The following is a 26,513-nucleotide window of genomic DNA, read 5'->3' on the forward strand; positions in this document are numbered from 1 at the left end:
CCCAAGACCCCTTAGAGCCCCCCAGGACCCCCCAAGGCCCCCCCCCCAGCACCCCAGAGACCCCTTAAAGTCCTCCAGGGTCCCCTTAAAGCCCCCAGAGCCCCCCCAGCCCCCCTCCAGCCCCCCTAGAGCCCCTTTATCACCCCCAGAGCCCCCCCAAGATCCCTTAGAGCCCCCCAGGACCCCACCCCCCCAGCCAGCCCCCCCCTACCCAAATAGTGAAGCAATTTCTGGGCCCGATTCTGGCCGGGGCGGAGGTGGAAGAGTTCGGGGTTCTCGTCGATGAACTGGGTGTCGACGGCACCCCCCAAAAACTGGGGGTGGGCCAGGACGTTCTGCAGGAACGGGATGTTCGTCTGCGCGAGACGCGCCCGTCAGCGTGCGACACACGAGGGGCCGACCATCATCATCTTCACCCCCCCCTTCCTCGTGCGACACCCCAGGGCGGGGGGAGCATCCCCCTCGTGTGACGCACGGGGCCCCCGCTGCGGTGCACAAGTACCCTGGGGTGTTGCACAAGCCCTCCCGCCCCATCGTGCATCGCACGAGAGCTCCTCCGTACCCCCCAGTGCGTTGCACAAGGCCTCTAGCGCGTTGCACGACCCCCCCGCCCCATCGTGCGTCGCACAAGGCCCCCCCACACCCTCTTGTGTGTTGCACAAGTACCCTGGTGCGTCGCACAATCCCTCCACCCCATTGCAAGTTGCACAGGAGCCTGCGTGCATCGCACGAGAGCCCCCCCATGTCCCCCTGTGCGTCGCACAAGTCCCCTGGTGCGTCGCACGACTCCTCTACCCCGTTGTGCATCGCACGGGGGCCCCTGTGCATCGCACAAGAGCCCCCCCAAAACCTCCTGGTGCATCGCACGGCCCCCCCATGCATCGTACACGCACCCCGCCTCGTGCATTGCATGAAAGTCACCCCAACCCCCTCGTGCATCGCACGAGGGCCCCCATGTATTGCACGAGAGCCCCCTCAACACCCCCCTGCCGCATTGCCCACCCCCCCGGTGCATCCTCCACCCCCTCATGCGTCGCACGGGGGCCTCCCTGTCACCCCCTGCCCCCTCGCCTCTCCCCCCACTCCCTCGTGCATCACACGAGGGCCCCTCCCCACTCTCTTGTGCGTTGCACAAGTGCCCTGGTGCATTGCACAACCCCTATACCCCATCGCACATTGCACAGGAGCCTGCGTGCATCGCACAAGAGCCCCCCCCCCCAAAACCTCCTGGTGCATTACACCCCCACCCCATGCATCACACACGCACCCCGCCTCATGCATTGCACGAGAGTCACTCCAATCCCTTCGTGCAACGCACGAGGGCCCCCGTGTATCACACAAGAGCCCCCTCAACACCCCCCTGCCCCATTGCCCACCCCCCTGGCTCACCCCCCACCCCCTCGTGCATCGCACGAGGGCCCCCCCTGCCACCCCCGTGCCTCTCCCCCCACCCCCTCGTGCGTCGCACGAGGGCCCCGCCCCACCTTGACACCGCGGATGCGGAACTCGGCCAGGGCCCGGCTCATCTTGGCGGCGGCGGCCGGCTGGTCGGGGCCGTGGGCCACCACTTTCACCAGCAGCGAGTCGTAGTGGGGGGAGATCAGGGCTCCCTGGAAAGCCGAGGCCCCATCCAGGCGGATCCCCATCCCCTCGCCGCTGCGGAACACCTGCCGGCACCCCCGGACCCTATAGAGCACCCTATAGGCGCCCCCAGGCCCTATAGAGAACCCCATAAGGGCCCCCGGGCCCTACAGGCTCCTGTGGAGACCCTACAGGGCCTCCTATGGGCACCCCCCCGCCCCACAGGGTCTCCTACAGCCAACTGGTCAACCTACAGAGCACCTATAGAGCCTCATATAGGCACACCTGGACCCTATAGAGAGCCCAATAGGGGCCCCCGGGCCCTATAGACTCCTGTGGAGACCCTATAGGGCCTCCTTTGGGCACCCCCTTGCCCCACAGGGCCTTCTACAGCCAACTACCCACCCCACAGAGCAACTATAGAGCCTCATATAGGCACCTATGTACTCTCTCTATATATAGTCCCATAGATGTCCTATAGAGCCTCCTACACACGCTTATGTGCTCTATATGCTCTCACACAGCCCTTATAGAACTTCCTACAAGCACCTATATACTCTATACGCTCCCAGAGAGCTCCTATAGTCTCTTACAGGAACCTATGGGTTCTATATGGTCCCACAGAGGCGCTATAGAGCCTTCTACAGGTACCTATGGGCTCTATATGGTCTTACAGAACTCCTATAGAGGCTTCTATAGGCACTTATGTACTCTATGCAGTCCCATAGAGCTCCTGTAGTCTCCTACAGGCACTTAGGGGCTCTATATGGTCCCACAAATGCCCTATAGCGCCTCTTACATGCACTTATGTGCTCTATACACTCTCACAGAGACCCTATAGAGGCTCCTATAGGCACCTATGGACTCTATACAGTCCCATCGAGCTCCTGTAGTCTCCTACAGGAACCTATGGGTTCTATATGGTCCCACAGAGCCCCTATAGAGCCTCCTACGGGCACCTATGGACCCTATATGGGGGTCTAATGGGAGGGGTCCTAGGGGTGAGCCAATGGGGGGTCCCCAGGGGGGTCCTGGGGCGGGGGGGGGTGTCCCAGGGGAGACGTCCCATGGCGGGGTGCCAGGGCAGGGTCCCAAGGGTGGGCTGGGGGGGTCCCAAGGGTGGGGGGGTCCTGCGGGGGGGGGCACCTCGATGCGGCCGGTGTCGGGCTGGAAGCCGCGGGCGGGGTCCTCGGTGGTGACGCGGCACTGGATGGCGCAGCCGTTCACCCGGATGCTCTCCTGGCGCAGCCCCAGCTCCGGCAGCGACCGGCCCGCGGCCACCTGCAGCTGCGCGTGGACCAGGTCCACGCTGCCCGGGTGTCACCACGGGGCACCCAGGTGTCTGGGGGGCACCCAGGGATCGGGGGGGCACCCAGGTGTTTGGGGGGCACCCAGATATCTAGGGGACCCAGAGTATCCCCATCTCTCCAGACACCCAAGCACCCAGGGAACCAGAACCAACCTGGAACCCGCTGCACCCAGGAACCCCCGTGTCTGGGGGGGACCCAGGGGTCCGGGGGGCACCCAGGAGTCTGGGGGGGGCCCCCAGGTGTCCAGGGGGCACCCAGGTGTTTGGGGGTGACCCAGGTGTTTGGGGGGGACCCAGGGCATCCCCATCCCTCCAGGCACCCAAGCACCCAGGGAACCAGAACCACCCTGGAACCCGCTGCACCCAGGGACCCCCATGTCTGGGGGGGACCCAGGAGTCTGGGGGGTACCCAGGAGTCTGGGGGGGGGGGGGCCAGGTGTCCAGGGGGCACCCAGGTGTTTGGGGGGGACCCAGAGCATCCCCATCCCTCCAGGCACCCAAGCACCCAGGGAACCAGAACCACCCTGGAACCCGCTGCACCCAGGGACTCTGGCATCTGGGGGGGGACCCAGGGGTCTGGGGGGCACCCAGGCATCCGGGGGGGACACCCAGTCATCCGAGCACCCCCACCTCCACCCTCTACACCCCTCCTCCTCCCTGGGCACCCAGGGCACTCACTCGGTGATCTCCTCGGTGACCGTGTGCTCCACCTGCAGCCGGGAGTTGACCTCGATGAAGTAGTAATCCCCGTTCTGGTCCACGAGGAATTCCACCGTCCCCGCGTTTTCGTAGCCCACCTGCGTCACCCAGCACCCATCAGCCCGGGTGTCGGGGTCCCCCCCGATGCTGGGGTCCCCTGGATGCCTGGGTGCCCCCCCTACCAACTCCTGGGTGTCGCCCCATGTTCTCTTGGGTGCCACCATGGCTCATGGGTCCCCCCCCAACTCCTGGCTCCCTCTCCAGACTCCTGGGTGCCCCCCATGGGCTCTTGGGTCCCCCCACCCAATTCCTGGGTCCCCCGGTGATGGGTGCAGGCCTCCCCCCAACTCCTGGGTGCCCTCCCAAACTCCTGGGTGTTCCCCCATGGGCTCTTGGGTCCCCCTGCCCAATTCCTGGGTCCCCTGGTGATGGGTGCAGGCCTCCCCCCCTAACTCCTGGGTGCAGCCCCCAAACTTCTGGGCGTCCCTCCATGTTCTCTTGGCTCCCACCATGGACTCCTGGGTCCCCCCCAAACTCCTGGGTCCCTTCCCCAAACTCCTGGGTCCCCCCATGGGCTCTTAGGTCCCCCAGGAATGGGTGCAGGTCTATGTTGTGTCCCCCTCCCCAATGCCTGGGTGCTCCCCCCAAACTCCTGGGTGTCCCCCCGTGTTCTCTTGGCTCCCACCATGGACTCCATGGGTCCCCACCCAACTCCTGGGTCCCTTCCCCAAACTCCTGGGTCCCCCCAGGGATGGATGCGGGTCCCTTCCCCAGACTCCTGGGTGCCCCCCCTCCGAAATCCTGGGTGTGGGTACCTGCTGGGCGAGGCGGACGGCGTCGCTGGCCAGGCGGGCACGGAGCTCAGGCTGCAGGCGGGCGGCCGGGGCGATCTCCACCACCTTCTGGTGCCGGCGCTGGATGGAGCAATCCCGCTCGTAGAGGTGGACCACGTTCCCGTGCTGGTCCCCTGGGAGCGCCGGCGGGGTCAGAGTGGGGGGACCCAGGTGTCCGGGCACCCCCAAAACAGATACAGGTGTCCAGGCACCCCCAGAAAGGACACAGGCGTCCGGGTGACCCCAAAATGGACCCAGGCATCTGGGTGCCCCCACATCCCCGACTGAGGGACCCAGGCATCTGGGCACCCCCAGAAGGGACCCAGGCGTCTGGATGCCCCCAAAAGGGACCCAGGCATCTGGGTGCTCTCACATCCCCCATTCAGGGACCCAGGCGTCCGGGTACCCCAAAAAGGGACCCAGGTGTCCAGGCACCCCCAAAAGGATGCAGGCATCCAGGAATCCCCAGAAGGGGCCCAGGCGTCTGGGTGCCCCTAAAAGGGACCCAGGTGTCCAGGCACTCCCAAAAGGGACCCAGGCATCTGGGCGCCCCCACATCCCCCACTGAGGGACCCAGGCATCTGGGCAACCCCAAAACGGACCCAGGTGTCCAGGCACCCCCAGAAAGGACACAGGCATCTGGGTGCCCTCAAAAGGGACCCAGGCATCTGGGTGCTCTCACATCCCCCATTCAGGGACCCAGGCATCCAGGCACCCCCAAAAGGGACCCAGGCATCTGGGTGCCCTCACACCCCCCAAAAGGGACCCAGGTGTCCAGGCACCCCAAAAGGGACCCAGGCATCCGGCACCCCCAGAAAGGGACCCAGGTGTCTGGGTGGCCTCACACCCCCCCACTGATGGACCCAGACCTCCTGGCACCCCCAGAAGGGACCCAGGCATCTGGGTGCCCCCAAAAGGGACCCAGGCATCCGGGTGTCCTCACCCTCCCCCCCCATTGAGGGACCCAGGTGTCCGGGCACCCCCACCCTCCCTCCCATTACCTCCAGCTCCCCCCCCAGCCCCCCAAACACAACTGGACCCCCCCAAAACTTCCCCCCAAACCCCTCAGACCCCCAAAACCTCCCAACCGTCCCCAACCCCCCCTCCAGCCCCCCCCCAAATCCCCTTGAGGTGCCCTGAGAGGAACCTGGGGCCCCTCAAATCCCTGAGGATCCCTTAAAACCCCAGGGACCCCCCCAAAAAGCCCCCAGAGACCCAGCTGAAAGTCTCAGGGTCCCCCTCAAAGCCCCTAAGGAGACCCCCAAAACCCTGGGGTCCCCCCCAGAGACGCCCCACCCAAAAAAAAGGCATCCCTGACATACCCAGGATCTGCACCTCGATGTGGCGCGGGCGCTCGATGAATTTCTCCACGAACAGCTCCCCGTTGCCGAAAGCGGCCAAGGCCTCCGAGGAGGCGCGGGTGAAGCTCTCCTCCAGCTCCTGCGCACAGCCGGGCGCATGGGTGCCCCCGCACGCCGGGGTGCCTCCCACCCCATTGGGTGCCCCCCACCCCAGTTGGGTCCCCCCGGCTGCATGGGGGTCCCCCCCAGACACCTGGGTCCCCCACCCAATTGGGTCCCCCCAGACACCTGGGGGTCCCCCCCAGACACCTCGGTCCCCCCGGATGCCTGGGTGACCCCACCCAATTGGGTCCCCCCCCACCCAATTGGGTCCCCCCGGCTGCATGGGGGTCCCCCCCAGACACCTGGGTCCCCCACCCAATTGGGTCCCCCCCAGACACCTGGGGGTCCCCCCCAGACACCTCGGTCCCCCCGGATGCCTGGGTGACCCCACCCAATTGGGTCCCCCCGGCTGCATGGGGGTCCCCCCCAGACACCTGGGTCCCCCACCCAATTGGGTCCCCCCAGACACCTGGGTTCCTCACCAAATTGGGTCCCCCCAGACACCTGGGTCCCCCACCCAATTGGGCCCCCCCCTCCACTTGGGTCCCCCCTGATGCCTGGGGGTTCCCCCCCAGATGTCTGGGTCCCCCCACCCAACTCGGTCCCCCCCCCCCCCCCAATTGGGTCCCCCTGGACACCTGGGGGTCCCCCCCAGACACCTGGGTCCCCCCGGATGCCTGGGTGCCCCCACCCAACTGGGTGCCTCCACCTGCTTGGGTCCCCCCCCAGATGCCTGGGTCCCCCACCCGCTTGGGTCCCCCCTGGACACCTGGGTGTCCCCCCGGATGCCTGGGATCCCCCCGGATGCCTGGGAGCCCCCACCCAATTGGGTCCCCAGGCTGGGGGGGGGGGTGTCCCGGGGAATTGGGGGTCCCAGGGATTTGGGGGTCCCAGACACCTGGGTCCCATGGCAGGGGGGGTCTTGGGGAACTGGGGGTCCCAGGGATTTGGGGGTCCCAGATGCCTGGGTCCCATGGCAGGAGGGGTCCTGGGGTGGGGGTCCTGGGGAATTGGGGGTCCCAGGGATTTGGGGGTCTCGGATGCCTGGGTCCCATGGCAGGAGGGGTCCCAGTGATTTGGGGGTCACAAACACCTGGGTCCTATGGCAGGAGGGGTCCTGGGGTGGGGGTCCTGGGGAATTGGGGGTCCCAGGCACTGGGGTCCCATGGCAGGGGGGGGTCCCAGGGATTTGGGGGGTCCCAGACACCTGGGTCCCATGGCAGGAGGGGTCCCATGGGGGTGCCCCGTACCTGGGGGGAGCGGACCACCCTCATGCCCCGGCCGCCGCCGCCGTGAGCCGCCTTGAAGATGACGGGGAAGCCCACCCGGTGGGCAAAGTCCTGCGCCTCCGACAGCACCGACACCGGCGCCGGAGTCCCCGGCACCACCGGCACTCCTGGGGGTGTCCTGTCAGTGCCGGTGCTGGGGACACCCTGCTCCCCACCCCCCCGGGCACCCATAACCCCCTGTAACCCCCCCATAACCCCCTCAACGCTCCCCATAACCCCATACCCCCCCAATAGCCCCATAACCCCCCAATAGCTGCCCCAATTACCCCATAAACCCCCCATTAACCCCACAACCCTCCCCATAATGCCCCATAGCCCCCCCAAAACCCCACAGCCCCCTAATAACCCCACAGCCCCCCCATAATGCCCCATAGCCCCCCAAAAACCCCACGGCCCCCCCATACCCTCCAATAACCCCCTAGCTCCCCCAATTGGCCCATAACCCCCCAATAAACCCCCCTAATAACCCCATTATCCCCCCAAAAAACCCGTAGCCCCCCATAAGACTCCCCCAAACCCCAGAACCCCCCAAATAACCCCATAAATCCCCCAATAACCCCCCAAAGCCCCCCTAATAACCCCATCACCTGCCAAATAACCCCATAACCCTGCCAAAAACCCTATCACCCCCCAAATAACTCCATCACTCCCAAATAGCCCCATAACCCCCCCAAAACCCCATCACCCCCCAAATACTCCATAACCACCCCAAAACCCCATCACTCCCCAAATAACCCCATACCCCCCCCAAAAAAAAATCACCCCCCAAATAACCCCATCACCCCCAAATAATCCCATAACCCCCCCAAAACCCCCATTGCCCCCCAAATAACCCCATAACCCCCCAAAAAAACCCATCACCCCCCAAATAACCCCATAACCCCCCCAAAAAAGAAACATCACCCCCCAAATAACCCCATCACCCCCAAATAATCCCATAACCCCCCCAAAACCATCACCCCCCAAATAACTCCATAACCCCCCCAAAACGCCATCACCCCCCAAATAACCCCATAACTCCCCCCCAAAAATCCCCATCACCCCCCAAATAACCCCATAACCCCCCAAATAACCCCATAACCCCCCAAAAAAAACCCCATCAGCCCCCAAATAACGCCATACCCCCCAAAAAAAACCCAGAAGCCTCCCAAATAACCCCATAACCCCCCAAAAAAACCCATCACCCCCCAAATAACCCCATACCCCCCAAAAAAAACCCATCACCCCCCAAATAACCCCATACCCCCCCCAAAAAACCTCATCAGCCCCCAAATAACGCCATAAGCCCCCCAAAACCCCCATCACCCCCCGATAAACCCATCACCCCCCCAAATAACCCCATAACCCCCCCAAACCCCCATCAGCCCCCAAATAACCGCATCACCCCCCCAAAACGCCCCCCCCCCCTTACCGGCAGCGATGGCGATGCCGCGAGCCTCCACTTTATCCCCCATCTTGCGGACGACTTCGGGGGGGGGTCCCACAAACCGGACCCCCGCATCCAGGCAGGCCTGGGCGAAGTCGGCTCGCTCCGATAGGAATCCGTATCCTGGGTGGATGGCGTCCACGCCGTTCTCCTGGGGGGGGAACCCCCGTGTCCCGGGGGGGGGGGGGTCAGGAGACCACCCCGGCACCCCAGAACCCCCCCTGACCCCCACCCAAGCACTCAGGCACCCTGCCCCACCCCGGGGACCCTGACCCACCCCGGGGACCCTGCCCCATCCTATACACCCAGGGACCCAGGTGTTTGGGGGGGGGGTCACGTGACCCCCCAGCACCCCCAGACCCCCCCCTTGGGGACCGAGGTGTTGGGGGGGGGGGTCACATGACCCCCTCAGCACCCCCAGACCCCCCCACCCAGGGACCCAAGCATCTGGGGGGCCCCATCTCCAGGGGACCCAGGAGTGCCCCCCATAGGGGACCCAGATGTCCCCCCATAGGGGACCCAGGTGTGCCCCCCACCCAGATGTCCCCCCATAGGCTCCCCAGTCATTGTCCCCATAGCGTCCCCACTCATGTCCCCCATAGGGTCCCCAGGCGTGCCCCCCACCCATGGGGACCCCCCATAGGGGACCCAGGCATGCCCCCCACCCATGGGGTCCCCCTATAGGCTCCCCAGGCGGCCCCCCACCCATGGGGTCCCCCCCATAGGCTCCCCAGGCGTGCCCCCCACCCATGGGGTCCCCCCTTAGGGGACGCAGGCGTGCCCCCCACCCAGATGTCCCCCCCATAGGCTCCCCAGGTGGCCCCCCACCCATGGGGTCCCCCCTTAGGGTCCCCAGGCGTGCCCCCCACCCATGGGGTCCCCCCATTCGGTCCCCAGGCGTGCCCCCCACCCAGATGTCCCCCCCATAGGCTCCCCAGGCGGCCCTCCCACCCATAGTGACCCCCTTAGGGGACCCAGGCGTGCCCCCCACCCATGGGGTCCCCCCCATAGGGTCCCCAGGCGTGCCCCCCACCCAGATGTCCCCCCCATAGGCTCCCCAGGCGGCCCCCCACCCATGGGGTCCCCCCCATAGGGGACCCAGGCGTGCCCCCCACCCATGGGGTCCCCCCTTAGGGGATGCAGGCGTGCCCCCCACCCAGATGTCCCCCCCATAGGGGACCCAGGCGTGCCCCCCACCCATGGGGACCCCCCATAGGGTCCCCAGGTGGCCTCCCCACCCATGGGGACCCCCTTAGGGGACCCAGGCATGCCCCCCACCCATGGGGACCCCCTCAGGGGACCAGGCGTGCCCCCCACCCATGGGGACCCCCTCAGGGGACCAGGCGTGCCCCCCGCAGTGTCCCCGCCGCGGGGTACCTGTGCGACGCGGATGATGTCGGGGATGTGGAGGTAGGCCTGGACGGGGGGCAGCCCCCGCCCCACCAGATAGGCCTCGTCCGCCTTCTGCCGGTGCATCTGCCCCGTGTCCTGCTCCGAGTACACGGCCACCGTCCGGATCCCCAGCTCCGTGCAGGCCCGGAACACCCGGATGGCGATCTCGCCTTGGGGGGACGTGGGGACGTGTGGACATGGGGACACCCCGGGGACATGGGGACTTCCCATCAGGGACATCCCATCCCATCCCATCCCATCCCATCCCATCCCATCCCATCCCATCCCATCCCATCCAGGCCATCCCAACTGGGAAGGGACACGGCCACCGTCCGGATCCCCAGCTCCATGCAGGCCCGGAACACCCGGATGGCGATCTCGCCTTGGGGGGACACGGGGACATGGGGACATGGAGACACCCCGGGGACACCCCGGGGACATGGGGACGTGGGCATGGGGGCATGGGGACATGGGGACATCCCATCCCATCCCATCCCATCCGGGCCATCCCAACTGGGAAGGGACACGGCCACCGTCCGGATCCCCAGCTCCGTGCAGGCCTGGAACACCCGGATGGTGATCTTGTCTTGGGGGCACACGGGGACATGGGGACACCCCGGGGACACCCTGGGGACACCCCAGGGGCATGGGGACATGGGGACACCCGAGGGACACGGGGACATCCCGGGGACATGGGGACATGGGGACACCCCAGGGACATGGGGACACCCCGGGGACATGGGGACATGGGGACACCCCAGGGACATGGGGACACCCCGGGGACATGGGGACATGGGGACACCCGAGGGACATGGGGACATCCCGGGGACATGGGGACATGGGGACACCCCGGGGACACCCCGGGGACATGGGGACACCCCAGGGACACCCCGGGGACACCCCAGGATACCCCATCCCATCAGGGACATCCCGGCTGGGAGGGGGACATGGGGATGGGGACATCCTGGGGACACCCAGGGGGGCTGGAGGGGACAAAGGGGGACCCGGGGGACATGGGGGGCACCCAAGGGACACCCAGGGGAGATGGAGGGGACAAAGGGGGACCCAGGGGACACAGGGGGCACCCAGGGGACATGGGGAGGGACCCAGGGGACACGGGGGGCACCCAGGGGGGATGGAGGGGACAAAGCGGGACACAGGGGGCACCCAAAGGACACAGGGGGCACCCAGGGGACACGGGGGGGGGGGCTGGAGGGGACAAAGGGGGAGCCAGGGGACATGGGGGGCACCCAGGGGACACCCAGGGGGGCTGGAGGGGACAAAGGGGGCCCCAGGGGACACGGTGGCCCGCAGGGGCCAGGCGGTGGCCGCGGGGCCGGCACTCACCCCGGTTGGCCACCAGGACCTTGCGGATGGGCTGGTAGCTGACGGGGCGGGTGGTCCCGGGGGGACCCCGCAGCAGCCGCAGCCCCAGGAGGGCCCGGCCCCCGCGGGGGACGCACAGCTGGAACATCTGGAAGGGGGGGGTACGGGGGGGGGGTGACACGAGGGGGGGGGGGCACGAAGGGGGGGGACACGAGGGGGGGGATGGGGGGGCACAGGTCAGCGCAGGGGCCGGCAGCCCCCCAAAACTCGCTGCCAGCACAACCCTATACAAGACAGCGGAGAATCCCCCCCCCTTTTCCCAGAAGGGACCCAGGCACCCGGGGCCGCTGACCTTTGCCCCAGTGCCCTTTGACCCCGCGCCCAACCCAAACCCACCCATCCCCCCCCCCCCCCAGGGGACAGCACGGAGCCTCCCCCCTCCCCCCCCCTCCCCACCCCCACCCCAATTTTTCCCGAAAGGACCCAGGCTCCCCCTCCCCCCCCGACCTTTGCCCCAGTGACCTCTGCCCCCCAAAATGCGGTGCCCCCCTCCCCCCCCCCGCAATGGGCACGGGGGGATGCGCGTGTTGCACGCGTGGGCGAACCTCCCGTGCACGAGCACCCCTTGCACAAGCACCTTTGCGCAAGCACCCCTTGCACGAGCACCTTTGCACGAGCACCCACCTTGCACGAGCCCCCCTTGCACGAGCACCTTTGCACGAGCACCCACCTTGCACGAGCCCCCCTTGCACGAGCACCTTTGCACGAGCACCCCTTGCACGAGCACCTTTGCAGGAGCTCCCCTTGCACGAGCACCTTTGCACGAGCACCCACCTTGCATGAGCACCTTTGCAGGAGCTCCCCTTGCACGAGCACCCCTTGCATGAGCACCTTTGCATGAGCACCTTTGCACAAGCTCCCCTTGCACGAGCACGTCCCTTGCACGAGCACGTCCCTTGCACGAGCACCTTTGCAGGAGCTCCCCTTGCATAAGCACCCCTTGCATGAGCACCCCCCTTGCACAAGCACCCCTTGCATGAGCACGTCCCTTGCACAGCACCCCCCTTGCACAAGCACCTTTGCACAAGCTCCCCTTGCACGAGCACCCACCTTGCACGAGCACCCACCTTGCACGAGCACCCCCCTTGCACAGCATGCCCCTTGCACGAGCACCTTTGCACAAGCTCCCTTTGCACAAACATCCCTTGCACGAGCACCTTTGCACAAGCTCCCCTTGCACGAGCACGTCCCTTGCATGAGGACCTTTGCATAAGCACATCTCTTGCACAAGCGCCTTTGCACAAGCTCCCCTTGCATAAGCACGTCTCTTGCACGAGCACCTTTGCACAAGCTCCCCTTGCACAAGCACGTCTCTTGCACAAGCACCTTTGCACAAGCTCCCCTTGCACAAGCGCATTTCGTGCACGAGCACCTCTTCCACAAGCCCACCTCCTTCGCCAGCCCCCCTCGCACGAACCCCTCTTGCACAAGCACCTTTTCCACAAGCCCCCTTTGCACAAGCCCCCCATGCACGAGCCCCCCTCGCACAAACACTGCTTTTGCACGAGCCCCCTTTGCACAAGCCCCCCCCACAAACACCGCTTTTGCACGAGCTCCTTTTGCATGAGCCCCTTTTCCACGAGCCCCCCTCGCACGAGCACCTTTTCCAGAGCCCCTTTTGCATGAGCCCCCCTTGCACGAGCCCCCCTTGCATGCGCCCTTTTTGCACGAGCACCTTCTCCACAAGCCCCTTTTGCACGAGCCCCCCTTGCACAAACACCGCTTTTGCACGAACCCCTCTTGCATGAGCCCCCTTTGCACGAGCCCCCCTCACACAAACACCACTTTTGCACGAGCCCCCCTCGCACAAGCCCTTCTTGCACGAGCCCCTTTTGCATGAGCCCCCCTCGCACAAACACCGCTTTTGCACGAGCCCCCCTCGCACGCACCCCTTTTGCACGAGCACCTTCTCCACGAGCCCCCTTTGCACGAGCCCTTCTTGCACGAGCCCCCACTCGCACAAACACCGCTTTTGCACGAGCCCCCCTCGCACGCGCCCCTTTTGCACGAGCACCTTCTCCACGAGCCCCTTTTGCACGCGCCCCCCTCGCACGCGCGCTCCTCGCACGCTCACCCTGCCCTGACCTGAGCAGGCCGGGACTCGCCGCCGCCGCCGCCCGCTCTCGCACGCCCCTCGCACGCCCCTCGCACGCGCCCTCGCACGCCCAGCCCGCGGCTCCCCGCCCCCGCTGCCCGCCGGCCGCAGGCCTCTGGGTGAATCATTGACCCAGGGGCGAAGTCCATAGGGCCCCGCCGGGCACGTATAGCCCCATACGGCCCCACCGGGCACGTATAGCCCCATATGGCCCCACGGACGAGCTGCCCAGTGGGTCCAGCGGGGCCAAACTGGGAGCACTGGTCCATACTGGGGCTGTAGGGGGGCCCAAGTCTATAGGGGAGCTGGTCTATAGGGGCTGCCAGGACCTATAGGGGGTCCCAGGCAGTATGGAGGGGGCTGATGGGGGGAGCTGATGCAGAGGGGGCTTGGTCCTATAGGTGCCTGGTCTATAGGGGGTCCCAAGACCTATAGGGGGTCCCAGGCAGTATAGAGGGCATATGGGGGGGGGGTGATGCAGAGGGAACTTGCTCCTGTAGGGGACCTAGTCTATAGGGGCTCCCAGACGGTATAGAGGGCATATGGGGGGGGAGCTGATGCAGAGGTGGCTTGGTCTTATAGAGGAGCTAGTCTATAGGGGCTGCCAGGACCTATAGGGGGTCCCAGGCAGTATGGAGGGCATATGGGGGGGGGAGCTGATGCAGAGGGGGCTTGGTCCTATAGGTGCCTGGTCTATAGGGGGTCCCAAGACCTATAGGGGGTCCCAGGCAGTATAGAGAGCATATGGGGGGGGGTGATGCAGAGGGAGCTTACTCCTGTAGGGGACCTAGTCTATAGGGGCTCCCAGACGGTATAGAGGGCATATGGGGGGGGAGCTGATGCAGAGGTGGCTTGGTCTTATAGAGGAGCTAGTCTATAGGGGCTGCCAGGACCTATAGGGGGTCCCAGGCAGTATGGAGGGCATATGGGGGGGGGAGCTGATGCAGAGGGGGCTTGGTCCTATAGGTGCCTGGTCTATAGGGGGTCCCAAGACCTATAGGGGGTCCCAGGTAGTATAGAGGGCATATGGGGGTGGGGTGATGCAGAGGGAGCTTGCTCCTGTAGAGGACCTAGTCTATAGGGGCTCCCAGACGGTATAGAGGGCATACAGGGGGGGAGCTGATGCAGAGGTGGCTTGGTCTTATAGGGGAGCTAGTCTATAGGGGCTGCCAGGACCTATAGGGGGTCCCAGGCAGTATAGAGGGGGCTGATGGGGGGAGCTGATGCAGAGGGGGCTTGGTCCTATAGGTGCCTGGTCTATAGGGGGTCCCAAGACCTATAGGGGTCCCAGGCAGTATAGAGGGCATATGGGGGGGGGGTGATGCAGAGGGAGCTTGCTCCTGTAGGGGACCTAGTCTATAGGGGCTCCCAGACGGTATAGAGGGCATACGGGGGGGGGAGCTGATGCAGAGGTGGCTTGGTCTTATAGAGGAGCTAGTCTATAGGGGCTGCCAGGACCTATAGGGGGTCCCAGGCAGTATGGAGGGCATATGGGGGGGGGAGCTGATGCAGAGGGGGCTTGGTCCTATAGGTGCCTGGTCTATAGGGGGTCCCAGGACCTATAGGGGCTCCCAGGACTTACAGGAGACCCCAGCCCCTATAGGGGGGTGATGAGGGAGACTCATGCAGAGGGTTCTTGGTCCCTATAGGGCGATCAAGTCTATAGGAGCCAGGTCTATAGGGACTCCCAAGCCCTATACGTGCTCCCAGGCCTTATAGAGAATCCCAGCCCCTATAGAGGGCTGATTGGGGGGGCTTATGCAGAGGGGTCTTGGCCGCTATAGGGGGACTAAGTCTATAGGCGCCTGGTCTATAGGGGGTCCCAGGCGCTATAGGGGGTGCAGGCACTATAGGGGGCTGACGGGGGGGGCTCATGCAGGGAAGTCTTGGTCCCCACAGGGGCTATAGGGGGTCCCAGACCCTATAGGGGGGCTAAGGTCCGGGGGGGGGGACACACACGACAGACACACCGGACGGGGTCCCCTATGGCCGGGGACATATGGGGGGGTCACGTGGGTCCCAGCCCTATAGAGGACAGCGGGCTATAGGCGGGGGGGGTGGTCACGTGGGTCCTGGTCCCTATAGCGGGCGAGCAGCCCGGGGGGGGGGGGGGGATATCCATATGGGGGGGTCAAGTCACGTGGGTCAGGCCATATAGGGGAGGGTGAAGGTCACGTGGGACGTGGGTCACGTGGGTCCCGGTGCCCGGTCCCGTTGTTCCCCCCTACCCCACTCACCGCTCCGCGACCGCGACCGCCGCTTCCCCCCGCTGGCCCCGCTGGCCCCGCCCCCCCGCCCCCTATTGGCCAGCCGACGCCCCGCCCCCTTGCCGCCGCTCACCGCCCCTTACCGGAGGCCGGCGGGAACGGACGTTTCTCATTGGCCCGCCCGCCTCCGCGCTCTCTTCGCTATTGGCGGGAGAGGTTGCCTCTCCCACCCGTGACGCCCCGCCCCCTCGGGGAGGGCGGGGCGCGGTGGCGTCACGGTGCTGTCGCTCGCGGCCATTGGCCCGCGCGCCGGTGCCTCCGCGAGCGCTGATTGGCCGGGGGGAGGCGTGACCACAGGGGAGGGGGGCGGGGCCACGTGACCCGGGAGGGCGGACACGTGACCACAACAGCCCCGCGCCTATAGCTCCACCTCCTATAGGGGTTGTCTTGCGCGTGCCGGCACCTATAGGGCGCTGACGCCGCCGGCTCCCCATAGGGGGCGCCCTATAGACGGCCGTATGGCCCTTTCTTTCCTATAGGGAGCTCCGTATATAGGCCGCTGCCTGCCCTAGGGGTCATTCTATAGCCCCCTGTCCCCTATAGCGAGTGCCCTGCGGCCCGGCTTGCCCTACACAGGGCCATATAGCCCCTCCGCGTGCTACCGAGAGCGTCCTATAGGTTCCCCCGCCCCTTGCAGGGGGCTGTAGGCCTCACCCGTGCCCCCCTAGGGAGCGTTCTGTAGGCCCTAACCCCCTTTAGGGGACGGCCTATGGTGCTCCTCACCCTATAGGGAATCCTATAGGATGAGGAGACGCAGTGCGCCCCCCCCCATGCCCACTTTCTCCCTATAGGGGACAACCGATGGCCCTGTTTGACCCTCGCAGGGCGGCAGGGCCGCTCTATCCCCTATAGGGGAACACGCTGTAGGCTCCTTCCCTCTATAGGGGACACCCCACAGCCCCCCGTCCCCTATAGATAGCGGTATAGCCGGGGAGAGGCCATGACTACAACTCCCATCAGGCACCGCGCGGGAAAGGGAGGGGCTGTCATGGCGCCGGCGCGCAGGGCGCATGCGCAGAGAGCGTCTCCCCCCGCCCCAGCCGGCGCATGCGCAGACGCGCCGAGCTGCGGCGGGAGGGCGGCGTTCTGCGCATGCCCGGGAGGGGCTTTGCGCATGCGCGCCGCGCTCCGGCCCCGCCCCGCCCGGCCCCGCCCCGTCAGTCGCTGTGTGGCCGCCGCCGCCGCCGGACGCGCCTCAGCCGGGGCTCCGCGTTTGCCGCCATGGCCGACCCCGCCACCCAGTCCCCTTTCATCTCATCCTCATCCTCCTCCTCTTCCTCCTCCGGTCAACCCCAGCTCGGAGGCTGCGGGGGCGCTGGCTCCGCCTCCTGCGCCGGTAAGGGCCTGGAGGGGCCTGGAGGGCCCGGGGTGCCTGAGGAGGGGGGCGGGAAGAGGCCTTACGGGGTAGGTATGAGGTAAATAGGTCTCGGGGGGGGAGAAATGGCGGGGAGACACCTTTAGGGGACAATTATGCGGGGGAAAGAAGCCTTTAGGGGGCGGGTATAGGGGAAAGGGGCCTTTAGGGGGTGTAGATATAGGGGAAAGAGGCTTTCTGGGGGGCGGTTATAGGGGAAAGAGGCCTTCTGGGGGGCGTTTATAGGGGAAAGAGGCTTTCTGGGGGGCGGTTATAGGGGAAAGAGGCCTTCTGGGGGGCGGTTATAGGGGAAAGAGGCCTTCTGGGGGGCGGTTATAGGGGAAAGAGGCCTTCTGGGGGGCGGTTATAGGGGAAAGAGGCCTTCTGGGGGGCGGTTATAGGGGAAAGAGGCCTTCTGGGGGGCGGTTATAGGGGAAAGAGGCCTATAGAGGGGCAGATATAGGGGAAAAAGGCCTATGGGGGGTAGTTAGAGGGGAAAGAAGCCCATAGGGAGTAGATATGGGGGGAGAAGAGGCCTTTAGGGGGGCAGTTATAGGGGGAAGAGGTCTTTAGGAGGGTAGCTATAGGGGAAGGAGGCTTTTAAGGGGGGGCAAATGTGAGATGAAACAGCTTTTAGGGGAGCAGATGTGGGAAGAAGAGGCCTTTAGGGGGCGGGTATAGGGGAAAGAGGCATATAGGGGCGTGGATATAGGGCAAAGAGGCGTATAGGGGTGTAGATATAGGGAAAAAAGGTGTATAGGGGGGCGGGTACAGGGGAAAGATATGTATGGGGCTTAGATATAGAGGAAAGAGGCCTTTTGGGGGGCAGGGATAGGGGAAAGAAGCCTATAGAGGGTAGATTTAGGGGGAAGAGGCCTTTGGGGGGCAGATATGGGGGGCAGCGGCACATCCAGCCCAGCATCCTGCAAAAATGGGGCAAAAAAAACCTGCAGAAAAGGGACCGTTGATTTTTTTGGGGGAGGTCGTTGGGTGGTGGGGCTGCTCCGTCCGTCTGCCCTGGCAGGGTGGGCTGAGGGGGGAACCCCGGCATTTTGGGGGGGCACTTTGCCCTCCCCCTCTCCCCTGGGAGCACCCCCCGAATGCCAGTGCTCATTTTGGGGCGCCCTGACTTTGCAGTTGCCGCCGGCACACCCCGATTCCCATGGATTCCCCCCCAGTTTTCACAACCGGATGCCACAGAGCCCCAAAACACTGCGGTTTCACCCCAAATATCACCCCGGCAGTGAGGGGTGGGGCTTTCCCAGGGCTCCAGCGCCGAGGGGGGGGAAGGTGGAGATTTTGGGGTGACCCGACGCCATCTGCGCTCCGGCTGTTGTCACCGGGCGGTGACGGCTGCTGCGCCGGATTCCCGTCTCGACCAGCACGACCCAGGTGGGGAAAACAGAGTAAAAACCCCCCAAATTTGGTCAAAAAACAGAACTCGCCTGACGGTCTCATGTTGAAGAGGCGGCAACGGGTAACACAATGTCACCCCGAAAAGGGGAAGCTGGAAGAAACCTTGTTCCCCTTCTGCGGTACAACCGGGTACCCCAAAACCCCCGGGGACCCCCCTCCATTTTGTGGCTGGGTAGGGGTAATACCCAGGATGATTGTGAAACTGCCGGCGCCTGACACCCCTCAATTTGGGGTAAAACCCTGTGGAAAAGGGTACGCAGACTCCAACCGCGGTTTGGGGGTGCTCAAGCCACCCCCACACACACACATCTGCCCACTTTGGGGGTGAAGAGGCAGCGATTCGTCCCGGTTTTGGGTGGTTTCACCCCAAAAAACCCATCAGCACCCCAAAAAGACGCCGGATACGCTGGGATGAAGCCTTGCCGCATCGAAGTGAAACCCCATCCCCATCTTGGGGTGGGGGGGGTGACGCCCTGGTGGGTTTTGGGGGGGGCTCTGGGGTGGGGTGGGGGATTTTGGGGGGGCTCCCTCAGGGCGCTGAGCTCTCACCCTCTGTGTTTTCTTGCAGATCCCCCTGCTTCTTCCTCCTCTTCCCAGCCTGTCTCTCTCTTTGCGGCTTCACCAGGCAAGTCTCCCCCCTCCCCCCAACTTTCCTGTGCCCCCCAGGAAGAAAAATGTCGAGGGGGGGGACGGCTGGAACCCTAAAATGGCCCCCCTGGATTTGGGGGGGAGGTCCCCGCTGCCGCTTTGGCATCCCCGATGCCGCTGTGCTCTCTATCTGGGCGCTGCCGGTGGCTCTGCTGGGGGGGCAAACCCCAAAAATAGCCCCCGGTTTTGGGGGGCTTCACCTGCGGCTCATTTTAGGGGGGGGGGAGGGTCCTGAGACCCCCCCTAAAATGGCGGCCAGGGCGGAGGGGCGGTTTAAACCCTGCCAAAAGCAGACATTTTTCTTTCGTGCTTTATTTTTCTTGCTTATTAACAATTTTTTCTTCCTTTTTGCGGGCAGCTGCCCGCCCCACGGCTTTGCCCCCCCCCCCCTCGCCTCTGCCCCATGGCTTCACCCCACGGCTTCGCGCCTGCCCCACGGCTGCTGCTCCCGCTTTGCACGCTCCCCCCCTCCCCGCCGCCGCCACCGCTCGCCTGGCTGAGGAGGAATTCGCCGTTTCTCGTTGTTTGGCCTCAAAAAAACCAAAAAAAACAAAACAAAAACCCACGACCCGCCTGCGCCCGTGTCCCACCCGCCGCCGTCTGTGTCTGTGTGCGACCCCCCTGCCCCGCCCGGATCCGGCCCCGAAAATTTTGGGGGGTGGGGGGAGGTGAGGAGCCCCCAAACTCCCCCTCGCAGCCCTGGAGGACCCAAGATCCCCCCGTTTTGGCCCAAAATGAGTGGGTGGGGGAGGCCGTGACCATGCTGGCGTCCCACACCCTTGGCAGGGGGGGCTAAATCCTGCCCCCCCACCCGCTCTGGGCCCAATCCCAGGGTTTTTAGCCCCAAACCACGGTCCTGAGGGCCACGCCCCCGTCTTGGTGCCAAACCTGCAGGGTTTGGGGTGTATTTGGCGGGGGGGGAGCGTCCGACTGTTCGCGCCGCCACGGGACCTGCTCGCCCCCCCGCCAGCATGGCTGCACCGAGGAGGGGGGGGACCCTGAAACGCCGCTTGGGGTGCAGCCGGGTGCATGGCGGCCCCCCCCCCGTGCATGCTGCACCCCCCCCAAAATCCGCGCCGCACCCACACCTGACTTTCTCCCATCTCTCTGGCCCCAGCGGGCGCCGAAGCGGCACCGGCGGGGCAAGGAGGTCGGGGAGCCTTCCTCCCCGCCCCCCACCCCGCCGCCGCCTCCTCTTCCTCGGGGGTCCCCCCCCAAAAAGAGCCGGATTCCCCCGAATCGCCCTTCGAGGTCGTGCCGGATCGCGCCGCCTTCGACCGGGAATACGGCTCCGCTGCCGCGCTGCTGGGGGAGCGCGAGGTGCTGAGCCAAATCCCCGAGGATCGCGTCTGCGACTTCCCGGCGAAACCCCGTGCCGGTAGCCTCACCGGTATCACCGCTAAAATCCCTACCGGCTTGTGCCGACAAACCTCCGGCACCGCCGCGGCGTTGGAAGAGGTGTCCAAGTGCGTCCGGGAGATGCATAGTTTCACCAACGAGTTGCTCAGCTGGGATTTGGTGGAGCGTAACGGCGGTAACGGCATCAATGGCGGTAACGGCATCGCCGGCGGGTAACGGCGTCGCCAGCGGTAACGGCGGTAGCGCCGGTGACGGTAACGCCGGCGCCGAAGCCGACAGCTCGGGTGACTCCGACGACACCGTCATCGAGGAAGCGCCGGTCGAGGAACCCCCCGTTGCTGTCCCCCGGCACCACGCGACTGCCGGCAGCACCGGCAGCACCGGCATCGCCGTCATGCCGCCGCCGCCGCCCCCCCTTCCCGAAACTTCCCCCCGCGCCGCTGCCGCCGCCCGGGATTGGGAGGAGGAGCGGCTGACGCTGCGGGCGCTGCGGGAATTGGGGGAGCCCCCCCGGGGCACCCCAAATCCCTCCGGGGACCCGGCTGAGCCCCCCCTGGGGACCCAGCTCCTTCCCCGCCTGGCAGGTAAAAGGAGAAAAAAAAAAACAAAAAACAAAAAAAAAGCTTTTTTTACCCCAAAAATGCCGCCGCTGCCGCCGAGTCACCCCAAAAGCAGGAGGTTTGGGGTGGGGGGGGTGTGGCTGGACCTCCCCCAAAAAAAGGGGGTGTCAAAAAGGGGGGATCTGGCCCCAAAACGCTGCTGGGGATGTTGGGGGGGGGACACACCCCTGCGTCTGCCTCTCGTTTTGGTGTAAAAAAGGGGGATTTCTGGCAAAACCCGCCGCTACGCTGGGGGGGGTGTGTTAATTAACGCCTGTTTGTAGCGGGGGGGGGTGGGTTAATTAGCGCGTGTGTCTAATGAGCGTGGGGGGGTGGCACCGGATTCGTTTTGGGGCAAATTGAGACGAATCGGGGAGAGAAAAACCGTCAGCGAGGACGCGGCCGTTCGCCGCCTGTGATGGGGAGGGGGGGACGGGACATGGGGTTCCCCCGTGTCACCCCCACTTTGTCACCTCTTTGTGTGTCATCCCCCCCCCAAACAGTCCACGACCTCCTCTTCTGGCGGGACGTGAGGAAGACGGGGGTGGTCTTCGGCGTCAGCCTCGTCCTCCTCCTCTCCCTGGCCGCCCTCAGCGTCATCAGCGTGGTCGCCCACCTCGCCCTGGCCCTGCTCTCCGTCACCATCAGCCTCCGCGTCTACAAAGCCGTCGTCCAGGCCGTCCAGAAGTCAGAAGAGGGGCACCCCTTTCGGTGAGGGACTTTTTTGGGGTGTCCCCCTTATTTTTGGGTGGGTTTTGGGGTCCCACCCCCCCCCCCCGGTGACAGCAGCTGGGTGATGCATGTGGTAGCCTGGCCACTGTTTCCCCTTCTGCGGGATGGATGAAGGTTTTGGGGTGCAGTGGGGGGATGTTTGGCGTGTAGAGGGGGATTTTGGGGTGTAGAAGGGGGTTTTTGGGGTGCTGGGGGGGGAGTTTGGGTGCCCTCCCTTCAACTGAAAGTGCCACCCCCATCTCAGAGCTTACCTGGAGCTGGATGTGACATTGTCCCCCAAAACCTTCCAGGCTTTGGGGGCTACCAGGGGGATTTTGGGGTGCAGAGGGGGGTGCAGGAGGTTTTTGGGGTGCTCAGGGGGATTTTGGGGTGCAGGGGGAGGATTTTGGGATGCCCCCCCTCAGCTGACCATGGCCCCCCCCATCTCAGAGCTTACCTGGAGCTGAACGTGTCATTGTCCCCTGAGATGTTGCAGGCTTTGGGGGCTACCAGGGGGATTTTGGGGTTCAGAGAGGGGTGCAGGCAGATTTTGGGGTGCAGAGGGGGGGATTTTGGGGTGCCCCCCTCAACTGACCATGCTCCCCCCGCCTCCCCAGGACTTACCTGGAGCTGGACGTCACCTTGTCCCCCGAGGCCTTCCAGGCTCACGCCACCGCCGTCGCCCACCACCTCAACCAGGCGCTGCGGTTCTTCCTCCGCCTCTTCTTGGTGGAGGATCTGGTGGATTCCCTGAAGGTAAAGGGGCCTTCCTCCCCCTCTCCTCCTCCTCTTCCCCCTCCTCCTCCTCCTCACCGCCTCTCCGGGCCCCCCCAAAAATCATTCTCTTATCCCCCCCCCCCCCCCCAACAGCTGGCCATGGCGATGTGGCTGCTGACCTACGTGGGAGCCGTCTTCAACGGCATCACCCTCCTCATCCTCGGTAAGAGCCGGGCTTTGGCCCCCTTCCCCCCTATAAAATAACCCCCCAAATTTTATTTTTTGGGGGGGGTGGCCCCCCCAAAACAACACTATGGGGGGGCTTGCCCGCCGCCGCGATGCTGAGCCCCCCTCGTTTCTCTCGCAGCTGAGCTGTTGGCCTTCACCCTCCCGCCCCTCTACGAGAAGTACAAGGTGAGCCCTAAAATTAAGGAAGGGGGGGACGACACCCCCAAAAAAATGAGGGGAGCATGCCAGAAATGAAGGGGGCACCCCCAAAATAGAGGGGGTACCCTAAAATTGAGGGGGATACCCCCACTGAGACCCCCCCTGCTCCCTTCCCCAGGTGCAGATCGACCACTACGTGGGCATCGCCCACCGCCAGACCAAGGACCTCGTGGCCAAGTAAGCGCCGCCGGGGCCCCCCCCCAAATCCATGGGTCCCCCCCGCAAAATGGCCGTGCCCCTCTCCCTGAAATCACCGTGCCCCCCCGCTCCCTGCAAGCCTCTCACCTCTCTCCTCTCCCTGTAGGATCCAGGCGAAGCTCCCAGGCCTGGCCAAGAAGAAGCCGGAATAAAACCCCGGGGGTGGCGGGGAAATATTGGGGTGCCCAGCCGGTGCCCCCCCCCCCCGAGCTCATCAGCCCCCCCTAAACTCATACCCACCCCCAAGCTCGTTACACTCCCCCCCCCCCATATCTCTCACAGTGGCGTCCGTCAGTCCTTCCCCCCCCACCCTAAACCTTGGACTTGGCCTCTGCTGTGGGGCTTTTTGGGGGGGCTGCACCCCAAAACCTCCCTCCCGCTCCCCTGTGGGGGGGACTCCCCCAGCTCATTCCCCCCCTCGCCCTTCGTTATTTTTTTTAACGTTAATTGAGGTGAAATGTCTGTAACTGCTGTAAATTTTGGGGGGGGGGGGGCGGTGGCAAAGCCCCTCAAGGCGGGGCTCAGCCCTCTCCTGCAGCCCCCCCAAACCGCACTGCGCCCCCCCCAATCCGTTGGGGGGGGGGACACGTGGGGATACCCCCCCCCCCCCCTTTCTGCCTGCAGGGATGCGGCATCAATAAAACACCACGCCGGACGCCTCCGCCCCCCCGCTTTGCGCCGGTGTCCCCCCCAAAATGTCCCTGCATCCCCCCAAAATATCCCCGTGGCCCCCCTAAAATGGCGCCGTGCCCCCCCCCCCCAAAATGGCGCCGTGTGTGTGTGTGTCCCCCAGCACGTCGCTCCACGGGGTCTCCAGGAATGGGTTTATTGAGGGGCGTCACGTACAAAAAAACGGGGGGGGGGGGGGGGGACACGCATAAATAGGGTGACACCGCGGCGGGGGGGGGGTGACACCGGGAGGGGTGGGCGTTGGGGACCGGTGGCACCGTTGAGGGGACCCGTGGGTGCCACCTCTGAGAGGTGGGGGGGGGCATGGGTGATATTGGGGCGCAGGGGGGCTGTTGGGGGGGCTGGGGACATTGGAGGGGCTCTGTGTGTGTCCCCCCCCCCCCAGTGTCCCCGTCCCCGGGGGTCAGGCGGTGCAGGCGGGGGGGATTTTGGGGTGCAGGGAGAAGAGGGGGGGGCGGGGGGCACCCCCAGCACCCCCCGCCCCCCCCTCCTCCTCCTCCTCCCCTGCGGCGGCTGCTTCGGCCTTGCCGGCGGCGCCATCGTCCCCCTCCTCCTCCTCGGCAGGGCTGGGGGGCTGCGGGGCTGGGGGAGCGGGGACAGCCCTGTCCCCCCCGGCCTGGCCCCAGCCGGGGACGCGCTGGCCCCCGCGGTGGCCCCAGTGGCCCCATGTCCCCACACCCCCCAGCACCCCCCTTTGCCCACAGTAGCCCCGTGGCCCCAGCACCCCCAGTGGCCCCATGTGTCCCCAGCACCCCCATGTGTCCCCAGCACCCCAATTTGCCCCCAGTGTCCCCACACCCCCCCAGCACCCCAATTTGCCCCCAGTGTCCCCACACCCCCCAGCGTCCCCATGCCCCGGTGTCCCCATGTCCCCAGCACCCCCATTTGCCCCAGCGTCCCCATGTCCCCAGCACCCCCGTTTGCCCACGGTGGCCCCGTGTCCCCACACCCCCCCATGTCCCCATTTGCCCCCAATGTCCCCAGCGTCCCCATGTCCCCATTTACCCCCAGCGTCCCCGTGGCCCCCAATGTCCCCATTCACCCCCAGCATCCCCATCGCCCCCAGTGCCCCCACGTCCCCATTCACCCCCAGCATCCCCAGTGTCCCCATGTCCCCATTTACCCCCAGTGTCCCCCATCACCCCCAGCGTCCCCGTTGCCCCCAGTTGTCCCCATGTCCCCTTTTGCCCCCAATGTCCCCATTGCTCCCATTGCCCCCAGTGTTCCCATGTGCCCATTTACCCCCAGTGTCCCCATCGCCCCCAGTGTCCCCAGGTCCCCATTCACCCCCAGCGTCCCTGTCACCCCCAGTTGTCCCCAGTGTCCCCATGTCCCCATTTGCCCCCAGCGTCCCCATTGCCCCCCGTGTCCCCATGTCCCCTTTTGCCCCCAATGTCCCCATTGCTCCCAGCATCCCCATCACCCCCAATGTCCCCAGTGTCCCCACGTCCCCATTTACCCCCAGCATCCCCATTGCCCCCTGTGTCCTCATGTCCCCTTTTGCCCCCAATGTCCCCATTGCTCCCAGCATCCCCAATGTCCCCAGTGTTCCCAGGTCCCCATTCACCCCCAGCATCCCCATCGCCCCCAGTGTCCCCATGTCTCCAGTGTCCCCACGTCCCCATTCACCCCCAGCATCGCCAGTGTCCCCATGTCCCCATTCATCCCCATCGCCCCCAGTGTCCCCGCATCCCCATTCACCCCCAGCACCCCCATCGCCCCCAGTGTCCCCACGTCCCCATTCACCCCCAGTATCCCCATCGCCCCCAGTGTCCCCACGTCCCCATTCACCCCCAGTGTCCCCAGGTCCCCACATCCCCATTGCCCCCAGTGTCCCCATGTCCCCATTCACCCCCAGTGTCCCCACGTCCCCATTCACCCCCCAGCGTCCCCGGGTCACCCTCTCACCGGCGGGGCCGTGGTTGTCCTCGTCCCGCCGCCGTCCCCGGCAGGCGCGCAGGAGCGCCCCGCGCTCGGCGGGCCCGAGGCGCAGGGTGGCGGGGTGGGCGGCCAGCGCGTGGCGGCGGATGTCCCCGAGGTGCAGCGAGGGCAGGGCACGGGCGCAGAGCAGGCACCGCAGCCGGTTCCCCCCGGCCTCCAGGTCCAGCAGCAGCTCGGCCCGCAGCCACCCCCCGCAGCGAGTCCCCTCCCGGGCGTCCCCTCGTCACCGGCACCCCCGAGGGGGACGCTTTGCCGCCCCGCGGGGACGGGGGACGGGGGCAGCCCCGACGGCGGGGACGGGCGGGGGACGGGGAGCCTGCGGGCGGGGACACAGCGGCCTCAGCGGGGGGGGGTTGGGGACACCTTGGGGGCAAGGGGACGTGTTGAGGGTGTTGGGGACACCTTGGGGACAAGGGGACGTGTTGAGGGTGTCGGGGACCTTAGGGACACCTTGGGGACAAGGGGACGTGTTGAGGGTGTCGGGGACCTTAGGGACACCTTGGGGACAAGGGGACGTGTTGAGGGTGTCGGGGACCTTAGGGACACCTTGGGGACAAGGGGACGTGTTGAAGGTGTTGGGGACCTTGGGGACACCTTGGGGACAAGGGGACGTGTTGAGGGCCTTGGGGACACCTTGGGGGCAAGGGGACGTATTGAGGGTGTCAGGGACCTTGGGGACAGGGGGACGTGTTGAGGGCCTCAGGGACCTTGGGGATACTTTGGGGACAAGGGGACATGTGGAGGGTGTTGGGG

At 65.7% G+C, this 26,513-nt stretch overlaps 2 protein-coding genes across 2 annotated transcripts in view; one reads left to right on the forward strand and one right to left on the reverse strand.

Moving 5' to 3' along the window:
* The window catches only part of PC (pyruvate carboxylase), a 28,422-nt gene extending 17,016 nt beyond the window's left edge, over nt 1–11,406 (reverse strand). The window contains 10 exon segments of the mRNA XM_075727035.1: nt 212–356; nt 1,485–1,667; nt 2,728–2,890; nt 3,569–3,687; nt 4,405–4,556; nt 5,745–5,862; nt 7,076–7,221; nt 8,526–8,691; nt 9,918–10,102; nt 11,280–11,406. Coding sequence (XP_075583150.1) covers nt 212–356; nt 1,485–1,667; nt 2,728–2,890; nt 3,569–3,687; nt 4,405–4,556; nt 5,745–5,862; nt 7,076–7,221; nt 8,526–8,691; nt 9,918–10,102; nt 11,280–11,406 — 1,504 coding nt within the window.
* Nucleotides 11,407–16,894: 5,488 nt separating this feature from the next.
* RTN3 (reticulon 3) lies at nt 16,895–23,372 on the forward strand. The gene is made up of 7 exons (XM_075726439.1): nt 16,895–17,016; nt 21,560–21,767; nt 22,385–22,523; nt 22,638–22,707; nt 22,852–22,898; nt 23,050–23,108; nt 23,236–23,372. Exons 1-7 carry the CDS (start codon nt 16,902–16,904, stop codon nt 23,279–23,281), a joined length of 684 nt encoding a protein of 227 aa, XP_075582554.1. The 5' UTR covers nt 16,895–16,901; the 3' UTR covers nt 23,282–23,372.
* The last annotated feature ends 3,141 nt before the right edge of the window (nt 23,373–26,513 follow it).

This window comes from Pelecanus crispus, chromosome Z (assembly GCF_030463565.1).
Source record: "Pelecanus crispus isolate bPelCri1 chromosome Z, bPelCri1.pri, whole genome shotgun sequence".
Taxonomy (NCBI): domain Eukaryota; kingdom Metazoa; phylum Chordata; class Aves; order Pelecaniformes; family Pelecanidae; genus Pelecanus; species Pelecanus crispus.